Raw genomic sequence first — 12809 nt, forward strand, 5'->3', positions numbered from 1 at the left:
ATCTAACTTGATAAGAAAAACCCCGATAACTTATTTGTAAAACAAGTGTAACATATACCCTTCATATTTCCACTAATAATAAGCGATCTGAGGCCCCTGTTTTAAGGAATGAGTTGCCAACATAATAAATGAAACCCTCTGGAGGGCTGTGATGAAGGGTGTTTTGTTTCTTAAAGCATTTTCAAGTAACAACCAACATTAGATTGAGTTTGCTGACTTAAAACGTAACTTATGAGGCAAAATACCTCTAGGGAGTGGGCCAGCCCTTCGTATATTTTTCTGTATGTGGCCCTCGGTGGAAAACGTTTGGACACCCCTGTCATAGGCGATAATGCTCCAAGTGGTTGCGACTCGCAATTAAAGCAAAGAAGAAGAAGTCATAACTGATTTATTCCCTCCAATAAATATAAGAGATTGCTCAAATAAATTAGCTTTTACAAGACGCCTGTGTGCTTTGTACCAGGTTTGTAACAGTAATCATACCTCTTGCTCGTTCTATCGCTTCCCGTCTGATGAAAGGACCAGGAGTCGCTGTATCAAACATATCAGGTAATATACATGTTGTGCATGGAACATAGTCAAGTTATCTACCTAGCTAGTAGTGAGCACGTTAGTTAGCATTACATTATTACTTAGCCTTGTCTTTTTTATTAGCCTTAACATGAAGTAAACCAAAATGTTAAACAGTAAGAGTAGTCATGATGGTAAGTATTTCGTGAAACATTTGAAGAGTAGCCTATCGCCCCCTCCACCAGGTGCTAAGGGGGCGGGAGCCGATGCTAATGTAGGCTGACGCTACATTAGCATCGGCGATCTTTTCTACTTAATGCTATCTGCACAAATGGTTAACATTGAACCATTGAACATTAAAAAGATCAGGCAGTTCAGGGAGAGTCTTAAGGAAGGCAGGCAGGCATTGTGATGATAGTGAGGGTGAGTCAATCTGTTTGTTGGCAAGGCAGTAGTTGAGTGATTACTGAGAGAAAATTATTCAAAGAGATAATTATTCAAAGTGTTGCTACTTTAAAGTGTTGTTACTGACCTTTTTCTCTTTTCTTTTCTTTACCTCACCTGTAACTCTGCTGAGACCTTGAGGAACATGCACACATGTATTGAGTGTGATATTTTGCATTGGTCATGTGAAATCATCTTTACACACTTGAAAACTGTAGGAGCGGCAACTTGTTTTGAAAATTGAATTTTTAATATCCGATAATAAAGTTGACCTGTTTTCTTTATTCTTCTCTCTTCCCAGCTCCATCCATCACCATTCTCTGTTCCTGCAGGTCCAGCTTGCGAATCAATATTCATAGTTTTTTACATAATTACAAATAAAGTCAATGTATTGTTTGACATGTGCTTCATTCTGAGTCAATAATAAATTCATTCTGCCTTCAACTTCACAATGATTGCGAAAGACAAACTGCACTCATACAGACACTTATGTTGCCCTGTAAGTAGGTTTGTAGCAGCTGAGTTGTTCTCTAAAGGCCCAGATACACCGGCCCGAAATCGGCAGTAAATGGGAGTCAGGCCGAACATGAGCGTGGGCACGCCCTATTCGGAGTGGTGTGCGCCACACCGTCGGGTCTTTTCTGCCGACCTGACGCCATGTTGAATCGGCGTCGGGAACACCACCGGAAGTCGGACAAAGGGATAACACTGATTGGCTGTTCAGCTAGCGAATCAGTGCATGAGAAGCGTTAACGGAAGTGAGGGAGGTAAACAAATGATTTAACACAAGCGTGAGTCCAAGGGCTGCTAGCTCCAGTACCTCCCGTTCGTCCTGCTCCTGTTCGTTCATGTTTTCAATGGACGAGAGTGAAAATGGAAAGAAAAATGCTATTTGTTGTTTGTTTATATCACGGAGTCTGTTCTTCTTCTCTGTCTTCCGGTTGTTCAGGTTGTTGCCTCTTTTGAATGATGAATACACACTACCGCCGCCTGCTGGTAAGGAGAGTTATTGCCACTCACGCGTGCGCAGTTCATACGTGCTCGGCTCGGATTTGCGGTGTGTTCCAGTGCACGAAGTCGGCAAATACGCAGGAGAGTCCGGCGACGCAACAGTCGGTGTCGGCGACTTCTCAGGTGACTGGCCGGTGTATCTGGGCCTTAACTCCGGTTAACAAAGGAAGGAATGAGATAACAGAAAATGAAAGATAGTCTGACATTTTGTTTTTCTTAATTCTGTTTTAATAATTTGTACAACCAGGTTTCATGATAGCAGCTCAAAACAACAGTTGGACTGTGAAGAGCTGAAAGACTCGTGTCTTTGATATATTATATATATTATTGATATAATGCAATCTGAAGAATGTGTTGGAGATGATTTGACCACTTTGTGCCTGATGAAGCCACAACGAGAGCCACAGCAGAGATTCATTTCTTAGGTTCCCTGGACATACAGTATGTCTGTCAAACAGGATGGTGTTTCTGTGAAGGATATGTATTAAAATAAAAAAATAGCTATTGATCAACCTGTGCATGAAACAATAATATTCATGTGAATAAGTGAAAGAAATGACATGTTCAGTGTTCAAAATGATCCAGCTGTTAAACACATCTTGACTTTGTCTTCATCTTGTGGTGTTTAGGGGAAGTGAAACGTGACCGTGCAATCACATATTATGATGTGGATCACATTTTGCACATTTGTACATGTTCTCCTTGAAGACTGTAGGTCACACAATGAATACATGTTATAGTGAAAGTAGAACATCTTGAGTGAAGAATCTCCTACAGAGCAAATCATTCAGACAGTCAGTCATCTATAAACCCTCAGTATGTCCTCTTCAATGAGGCTGTTTTATTACACCTTAAATAACACAGCTGATCAACAACTGCATCATTTGGGTTTGAAGTAAATGAAGACAAAGTATCAAAGTGATTAACCCTTATGTTGTGTTCGGGTCTCCCGTGACCCGTTTCATGTTAGAATTATATAATAACTACTCACTCAGGTTCAAATTTGGCCCAATCAAGATTCATCTTTGTCTTTAGACACCCCTCCCCCCCCCACCCCCACCCCCTTCATCCACTGTAACAATAATTGTTCGCATCATGCACCTGGTCTCCCCTCCCTCTGCCCCCCTCCCCCCACGGGAACTCCACCTTACTCAAAGAATATGTATTGGGCCATAACATTAAAGGACAACCGGATTGTACGGTTATGAATGCATTATAAGTTAGTTATGATGTAGTTAAAACAATATTGGATGATAGTCTTTTTTGTTTTGTGTTTTGGACTGAAATAAATCATGGGTCAGAATGGACCCGCGAACACCATGAACGGCAACAGCTTTCGAACACAACACAAGGGTTAAATACGTATTTTGCAGGAAATTATTGTAATGCATTACTATTTATTATTTTCTTTTTATTTACTCTTTGTATTTGTTATGATGCTGCAGTGGAGTTGTATAATGTGAATGTGACTCCTGACAGTTTCTAAGAGAGAATCAAAACCACTCCATCAAATCAAACCCGTTGCACAGCTCCAGGATGCCATGCTTTACCCCTCACATGTTTTCTGCTGAGTCTCCTTCATCAGGGTGGGAGCTTCTTTGTTTACAGCAGGTTCATCCGTCACATGACTTCACACAAGGAAACAGAGATTTCATGAGTTTGGCTGTCCATGAATGTAAAGGTTAAAACAGATGTTTGAAGGAATGCAATTCAACAAATAAGAAGAGATTAGATCATTAAGAAATTCAAAATCTTTATTTACAGAAACAGAAATCAACCTCAGACACATTTCTGAATTAAACAGCTGGTTATTTAATCACAAGATATCTGAAGCAGCATCAAAAATACTGCAATTAATTAAACAGCTGTTATTCCCTCTAGATTTATTAGAAATTGATATTTTCAATGACCATAAATGTTATTGTCCATCTATATAGGACTGAAAATGTCACATAGGCTAACGAAAAAACATTGTAAGAATGAAATAATTAATTAAAATAAATGTATTAAATGACTTGCAGTAAAACAACATATCTAAACATAATTCATCAAAAGACCCAACAATATAAAAAGTTAAACTGATAACGTATCCTGCTATAACGTGATGTTTGACTAATTCACACAAAACTTAATCAAACATTCTCATTTCATCCATTACAAAGAAAAACAGAAAATAAATGAATCCATTTAAAGATTTTTGGATAAAAAATGTGAACATTCATCAATCATGCCTCAATATATTTAAAAATGATTTTCCGATTTTAATAAAGTGTCAGTGAGTTAAATGAAAACTATAAACTCTAGCAATAATCAATCAAGTTGTTTTGTTTGTTTTTGACTGACTCTTTGATTATAATGTGTAAAAATGTCATGCAAAGATTAATATCTCATTATCATCTGTTGATTATTTTCTTGATTGTTCCAAAGAGATGTAGACGGAGAGTGAAGTCAGAATAAAGTCTGAACCAACACTCCTGAGCATCACAGAGGAATCTCACTTTGACAGATTTTGATATCAGCAGTTTTAGCATCACCAGCTTTTCCAATATTGAACCATGGGAAGAGTTTCTCAGTGAAAGTGTCTCTGAGAGTGCAGATGGGAGTCATGTGTTCAGGGTCGGAGAAGGACACCTCCCCCCTGTCATAGTCCAGCTGGACTCTGATCCTCTGGAGATTCTTCTTCACTCTGACAGTCTCACCAGCACCATTAATGTATTTTCCATTGTGATGTGATAAACACCAGAATCCATCTTCTGGGGAGGCACCTGGTATCTTTCCCTTCCTGTCAGCTGACTCTTTAGTCAAACCTATATTCCAGTGAGGATGATCTCCCACCTCCACCTCCCAGCTGTGTTTCCCTGAGCTGAAGCCCTCAGAGCCCAGAACATCAGCAGAGTAAGTGCATCTCTCTGGATTATCAGGAAGCTGCTGATCTTTGTCTCCATGTCTCACACTGGTCAGATCATCAGACAGACAGAGACAGCTGTGTGCAGTGTTTGGGTCCAGAATGACAGGACTGAAGTGGACCTGGTCCTTCATCTTCTCCCAGACTCTGAAGGACAGGTTGCCCAGGTGTTTGGCCACATCTGTCAGCGCTCCTGAGAGCAGCTGTGGGTCTGACAGTGAGCTCTGGACTCTGGCTCTGCTCTGAGTGGCTTTATAACTGCTGAGGAAGGGCATGTTGTGTTTCTGCAGCTCTTCTTCAACAGCAGAGATACTGTGTGACAGAGAGGAGATGTGCTCCTGAATGCTCTTCATCTCTCTGCTGATAGTCTTCCCTTTCTGCTCCTCTTCCTCCCTCAGAGCTGCCAGTCTGGACTCCTCTTCCTCTTTCAGGAACTGATGGAGCTTGATGAACTCTGCTCTGATCTGCCTCTCTGTGGACAGCAGCTGCTTCTCGGACACTTGAATCACTTCATTATATGTTTTCTCCACTCCTTTGTATTTGTCCCTCTTGTCCTGCAGAGACTCTAAGTCAGATTTCAGCAGGTCCTTCAGCTCACTGACTGCTTGTTCTACAGGAACCACCTTGTGACTCTGGTGGAGAGAAAACTCACAGAAAGGACACACAGCTCTCTCTTCATCCATACAGAACAATCTAGGCTCTTCTGGATGTTTACTACACACCACCTCCACCTTCTTCTCTCCTTGTTCTGTCTCAGATGATCCAGCTTTCTGTCTCTCAGCAAAGGAGTCAGACAGTTCCTTCAGTGCAAAGTGCACCACAATATCTTTGGAGGACTTTCTTTTACAAATAGGACAGTTTTTGTTCTTACTTTGTTCCCAGAATTTCTTCAGGCAGCTCGAACAGAAGCTGTGGTTACAGCCCAGAGACACGGGATCTCTGAAAGTCTCTGAACACACATGGCAGCTCAGGAAACTTTCAAAAAGAGCGATTTTCTCAGCCATTTGGTATTAAAGTTATTTCTAGAGCAGGACTCACCAACTTACAGTCTCTGCACTTCTCCCCAAATATACTCCAAACGTGTGTCTCCGAGCAGAACTCTCACACCCTGTGATGGCGTCTCAGCGCTGTTCAACAATGTCAAAATCCACTTTCGTTTTCTCTCACCTCCGTCACAGGGTGAATTATCAACATCTTGAAATGCTGTCATGTCATTTATTCACCAGCAGATGGAGTCAGGATGTCTTTCAGAGGGAAATGTCCTTTGGTATTCAGTTCAGGACAGTGACTTTGTCCAGGTATCTGTTGAAGAAAAACACATACAATTTAACACGTTTAAAAAAACAACAACGTAGGATAAAAAGGAAAATCTCTTTCACTAGTTAATCGTTGATAGTTATAAATGCTGTCATCTGTTTTTATGACGAGCAGATATATTGGCAAGATGAACTTCAGAATCTGGAAGACTTTCAAGTTCTGACTCAAACATGTTTTTAAACCATTTGTTTCCTCTGTGTGATCATCTGACCGGTGTTCAATCTAAACTTAAATACTGACAGGCAGAAGATTGTTGGAAATATAAAAGTTACTAATTTAACACTATTTTAGTCAAACTTATCCATGACATTAATCTTGTGTTTCGATGAGCTTTTATTCATTGAAGCTTTACAGCTCTCACTATCATTGGACTTTGTTTTGTATTGCGTGCAGAATGTCCAGATGACCAATCAGAACTGAGTATTCATCTTAGCCCTGTTATAATCTTTTTTATTGCAGTACCTTTGAACTCAACGTTTTATTTGTACTTGTACTCCCTTGCAGTGGTGGCTGGTGGAAAATATTTTTGGTGGGGCTATGGAAATGGTGACCAAACCATAGGGGGGTCCGGGGTGATGCGCCCCCGGAGCTATGAATCTTCCAAGACTTCCAAATACCTCGTCCTGGACATGGTTTCTACAGTATACACTGTGCAACAGTACAGTAGGCCCACACAAACTGCAAAACACTGGTGCTTTGGGAACACTCAAATGATTTAATTCCCATTTAAAATCAGGACACTAAATACGATGTGTGTGTGTGTGTGTGTGTGTGTGTGTGTGTGTGTGTGTGTGTGTGTGTGTGTGTGTGTGTGTGTGTGTGTGTGTGTGTGTGTGTGTGTGTGTGTGTGTGTGTGTGTGTGTGTGTGTGTGTGTGTGTGTGTGTGTGTGTGTGTGTGTGTGTGTGTGTGTGTGTGTGTGTGTGTGTGTGTGTGTGTGTGTGTGTGTGTGTGTGTGTCATACTTGCCAACACTCCCGATTTTCGCGGGAGACTCCCGATTTCATTGCCCTCTCCCGGTTTCCTCCCGGGGTCATATTTCTCCCGATTTCTGACAAGATCAGATTTACTCACGACTGTTTCCACTCTGACTTTAATACAGCTACACTGTGGTGATTGACATTATTCACCCATCTATGGGTTGGGGTATTGTTCCGCACGGACATTTTAGGGAACCTGACTTCCTGTTTCCGCCCTTCTTCGCTTCCCGGGTTTGAAGCTGTTTACATGTGTGTTTAGATGCAAAATAAAAGTCTAGCTTGTACCTTCGATACCCCGCCTCCGACTCCCGTCTCTCGGCACTACAACACCGTTGTTTGGTTTCCATGGTAGCGCGTCTCTTTAGTAGCACGCGCAACTCAAAGTCTGAGAGGGTGAGAAAGATAGTCACAGAAAACTGAACAAGAATCGACAACTCAACCCTCTGCTCACTCCTTTCCTGTGGTCCAGCCCACACATATGCTCCATGGTGCTTCAGACATTGCACTTACAACTACAATAAGCATGTAAATGTTAATCTACAGCTCCGGCGGCCCACTAGCACCCGGAGTCTCCACCTGCAGACGCACATCCTCAACAACTACTGTAGCGTCACCTTGGATACGAGTCCAAACAACTCACAGAATGCATCGGGCGCTGAAATGGGCGCCCGACTAACAGATCTGACGACGCTGATTGGCTGAAATTATGTTTCGGCTCCAGTTTACAGATAGCAACAGTCAGCAATGTGTTGGCTGCAGCTGCTCTGGCTGAGGGCTCCTTTCTTAGCGCCCGGACGAGAGAGGGTAATGATACACGCTGCGGCCAGGCAGGAAACATGTGACTTATCAGTAACTTTAGACATCGTAACACAATTTTAAACGAGATTTTTATTTGATTGTATATTATACATTTTACTGATACCAACTATATAATATTTACCTTGTTCATTAAAAATAAAAATAAAAAATATTACTTTTTTTTAAATATATTTTTTCATTTATTTTTTATTTGTAATGACAATCAAACATGTGGGAAGAGGGGAGGCGGCGCCCCTCGCGCCCCTATGGGCCGGCCGCTACAGGCGCACGGCTTTCGCCTCCCTCCATTATTGCACTAGCTCGGTAACCCACAATGCAATGCTACGTTGCTACCGTGACGTTTATAAAAAAATAAAAATACTTTATACCTAAATATATAAATATAACTTAAGTCCCTTAAATTATACATTTCCACGATATAATCAATTACTAATTCCAAATGATGTTAATAAGACAACCTAAGAATGAGTGCGCACACATTTCTTTTGTTTAAGTAAAAGCTAACTGCCTCCCTATATCTTTAACCCATTTCTTGTTTCTTGAAAATTCCACAGGGCACTTTTACATCAGCTGTTTTAGTCATAATAGTAATTTGTCATGGCTGCCACACCGCTGTAATTGTCATTTGCAGATGAATTTGTGCCAGAGCTCCACCACTATGTCCTTCACATCAGCCTGTCTTATCGCACTGATAACACTCTGCCAGTGAACAAACAGCTGCTCACAGTCCAACTCCAAAATCAGGATTTCAACTGTTTTGTTGAAGTTGGACAAAATTCAAGCCAAACAAGGAATAATTGTGAAATAAAGCAGCAACAGCGTTCCAGCCCAGAGTCTTGACTGTAACAGACATTAGCAGCAGCTGGCCAGTCAAACATGAGAAGTCTAGTGTTTCTGCTCCTGGTGGCTTTGGCCAGCGCTAAGGTCTACGAGCGCTGTGAATGGGCCCGAGTGCTAAAGGCTCATGGGATGGACGGCTACTATGGCAACAGCCTGGCTGACTGTGAGTATAAGCTTTAGTATAATAAGAACTGTGAGTCTGCATGTAGTCTCAGAATCAATACTCATTTACATGTACTGCTCAGCATTCACAAAAGACACTTTTTTTGGCCCTCTTTCAATGTTTAAACTCTATTCAAACAAAAGGAAAAACCTTTTGCTGATCTTAACATGATGTTGTTTCGTGGGTCTTGTAGAGCTTGAGAGTCACGATGTCACACTTAAGAGTTGAGGAGTGCTTCAAAATCTCTTTGAAAAAAATCTTAAACCTGCCAAACATTCCATACCTTTCACTCCTGTGACTTCCTTTCTGGTATGGTAGCTCAGTTCATTTGAACAACACCATTTTCAAAGCAACAAATGTTAACATCTGCCTCTTGAGGGCTCTGAAACTCCAGACACCTATCCATAGACTCCAATGTTCATTTTTGGAACAGGAAGCATACTGTAAATGTCAGTTGTACTTTTCAATGGAAAGTCAATGAGACAGTCTCCCCCCTCACTGACCGCTCACCATCTCCGTGGAAACCTTTGATGTTTCCACACTGACACAGACTGGACAGACTGGATATTAACACTCAACCTGTTCCATACCATCTCATTCCAACTGCAGACCTAACAATCTTACACATATTGCATGTATTTTATGTTATTAAGTCATTTGGTTGCAGTTAAAATCTGCTGCTGCTTTTTTATGCATGTGTAACCTCTTTTCTTGTTCCTACTTAGTTGAAACCCAAACCTGTTCTCTGTTATCCTAATATCCCTAATATTCCTGTTCCTTCAGCTTCTACTTACATGTTCAAGCCAGCGCTGTAGTTCAGTGTCTTTCAATGTGTTGTTGTATTAATACATTTAAAGGAAGCCATTGGTTTCTATTCATTCTGTATTCATACAGTAATAATCCTCATTAGTGGAAAAGCTGCAGTGGAATTGGCTTGCTGTTCACAAATACGTTTTGATGGCTAAGGCTGAGCTGCCTGACCAGGCTTGTGTCTGGGTTCCGATGCCCCACGTTGAACTTTCAATGGGTCTTTTGTGTTTCCTCTGCAGGGGTTTGTCTGAGCAAGTGGGAGTCCAGTTGGACTACCACCAGCACCAACCATAACACCGACGGATCCACGGACTACGGCATCTTTCAGATCAACAGCCGCTGGTGGTGTGAGGACGGCCTAACCCCCCGCTCCAGGAACGCTTGCAACATCAATTGCAGCGGTCAGTGATGGACACACACACACACACACACACACACACACACACACACACACACACACACACACACACACACACACACACACACACACACACACACACACACACACACACACACACACACACACACACACACACACACACACACACACACACACACACTTTAACTACACAGCATTTGCTATTACTTTCCATGTTGTCATCCCAGTGTTGCCACCAGTTCCATTTTTGTCCTGATCACCACCAAGCTATTAAACTGCAATAATCAATACAGGTTTTCAAATGTTAACACTAAATCAAATGACTGTATTTTAAAATATATGTTTTCTGTTGTCCATGTTCATAAAGCCTGCATAGCAGCACCATCCTCTGTACAGAAAACTGTAGTTTCCCCACAGTAGACACACATTAAGAACATCCACTGGTGCCTCATAAATACTTTGAATAGTGTCAGTGCAGTCGGATTCTCTTGAAGCCTGGTCATCTTTTCCTAAGTCCTTTGAATTCTCCTAACCACTATTCCTTAACTCCATAACCCCCGGGACGTTTCACACAGAGGACTAGTGGATAGGAAAAGACGACAGGAGCTGATTTTTGGACCGTTCATCTGCAACCTTGGCCTATTTCCTATTTAATGGTCACATGACACACCAAACTGATGATATAATCCTGACTCTTAAAGGGACCAGAGTTGGGTGTAACGCGTTACAAAGTAACTTCGTTACTTTTATAAAATCAGTAATCACACTACAGTTAGCCTACTAACATACAGAATTACTAGATTCTCGCTTTGACAGACAAGAGGGATTTCCGCCGCAGGTTTATATTTACGTAACATTTGCGCGACTTGCGCGTCCACATGCAGTGCATAAACATGGCTGAGTCAGCAGCGATAACTGTCGAGGGTTGGTGGAGGTATGCCCATTATTTTGAGTTCGTCCGAAACGACAGGAATGTGACGGTGAGGTGCAAACTGTGTCCAGGCCAGAAGCTTATCCACTGCTGCAAACACAACGTCAAACCTCAACAAGCACCTGCAAAGAACACATGCTAACGTGAAGCTAATAGCTAAGGAGGACCTCCGAATCCAGAGTGAGGATGCCGAGTAAAGTAACGAGTTACACTGAAGGTGCGCCGCATTCGCGCTTCAGATGAAGCTCCCTCCGCAAAATGAAGCTCCCTCCGCAGTCTGCGTGATCTGCCTGCAGGGAGGGGCGGCCCTGCGAGTAAAGGAACGCGTTAGTTTATGTAGAGAGTAACGAAGTAAAGTAATATATTACTTTTCTTTGAGTAATATGTACTATATTACTTTTTTTGAGTAACGACCCCACCTCTGAAAGGGACCTTGACCAGGCACAAATGGGTAATAAAAAAAACTCCAACAAATGCAAACAAGATTTCTCAAATATTCCAATTAGCTGTAAGAAAACACCACTCTCTGCGTGAGTTTATGCAACATGTCCAGTGGCAATGAGAGGGATTGTTTTTCAACTTAAATATTTCTGGGCATTGTTCTCTTGTTGACAAGCCACCATGACAGGACATCTGAGTTGATAGAAAGGATGATTGCTGTGTTGAGATTAAAAAAGCAACAGCGAGGACTTTGTGTTTTCACTCCTCAGACTATCCTGCTTACCAAATATGTTGGGGGAAGTTGTACCGGTGTGTAAACAAGCTCTCAAAAGCAAACATCATCCTTACAATCCCATTTGCCATTTGTATATTTATTTAAAGTGAATGTTTTCCTTAGCTAGAATGGCACAAATCAAACATGAGATAATACAGTTCAGTTTTTGTAGTAAAAATGATATTAAAATGTTAATATTTGATCTAGCAGGTGTTGAGGAAACATGATTCTTTGTGGATGAAAGAATGAGAGGCACATTAAAAAGTGCTTTGGATGAACGCGCTGTTTAAACACAGTCCCTTAACAAAGACTGTTGTACATGCATTCATGTTTACTTTTTTAATGACCCTTCAAATCCAGGTTGCCTTGTTTTTTCACAGATCTTCTGACCAATGATGTCGGTGTGGCGATCACTTGTGCCAAGCGCGTTGTTAGGGACCCCAATGGCATCAGAGCCTGGTAAGAATGGATCAGGTGACTGCCAGGTGTTTTCTACACAAACCGTCATATACAGTATGAAGAGATGGGTAATATCTCTGTGTCTGTTTCAGGGTGGCCTGGCGCAGCCACTGTGAGAACCGTGACCTGAGCGAATATGTGGCAGGATGTGGGCTCTAATCCACATGCGACCAGGATGCTGTCATGGACATAATAAATGTTTTAAAAACAATTGTAATTTGTTAAATGATTGTTTGAACAACAAGGAGATATTTGAGGACAAATATTTCATGACTTGTTTTTAGAGATTTAGAGACCTGCAGGTTTCTGGGAGTTTGTTCCAGATATTTGGAGCATAATAACTGAACACCTTTGTAGTAGTTTGTAGGTGACCACAATTTGCAAATAAAGTCTTTAAAAATAAGACAATGTGATTTTCTGGATTTTCTTTTCTCATTTTGTCTCTCATAGTTGAGGTATAGGCTACCTAGGATGAAAATTACAGGCCTCTCATCTTTTTCAGTGGGAGAACTTTCACAATTGGTGGCTG

General features: G+C 41.5%; 2 protein-coding genes across 3 annotated transcripts; one reads left to right on the plus strand and one right to left on the minus strand.

Moving 5' to 3' along the window:
* Positions 1-3698: 3698 nt before the first annotated feature.
* On the minus strand, positions 3699-8550 carry LOC307046936 (nuclear factor 7, ovary-like). Of its 2 annotated transcripts, none has more exons than XM_079693617.1 (2): positions 7154-8550; positions 3699-6172 (listed from the first exon to the last, which is right to left on the minus strand). In XM_079693617.1, the coding sequence occupies exon 2, from the start codon at positions 5872-5874 to the stop codon at positions 4447-4449; it is 1428 nt and encodes a 475-aa protein (XP_079549743.1). In that variant the 5' UTR covers positions 5875-6172; positions 7154-8550; the 3' UTR covers positions 3699-4446. The 2 variants fall into 2 exon arrangements, with proteins under 2 accessions (XP_079549743.1, XP_079549744.1); XM_079693618.1 differs by having other exon boundaries at positions 7150-8550.
* Positions 8551-8707: 157 nt separating this feature from the next.
* LOC307046944 (lysozyme C-like) lies at positions 8708-12491 on the plus strand. The gene is made up of 4 exons (XM_079693623.1): positions 8708-8986; positions 10036-10197; positions 12202-12280; positions 12373-12491. The coding sequence occupies exons 1-4, from the start codon at positions 8860-8862 to the stop codon at positions 12437-12439; spliced, it is 435 nt and encodes a 144-aa protein (XP_079549749.1). The 5' UTR covers positions 8708-8859; the 3' UTR covers positions 12440-12491.
* Positions 12492-12809: the final 318 nt, after the last annotated feature.

The sequence above is a fragment of the Notothenia rossii genome, assembly GCF_949606895.1.
Source record: "Notothenia rossii genome assembly, chromosome: 7".
Classification (NCBI taxonomy): Eukaryota; Metazoa; Chordata; class Actinopteri; order Perciformes; family Nototheniidae; genus Notothenia; species Notothenia rossii.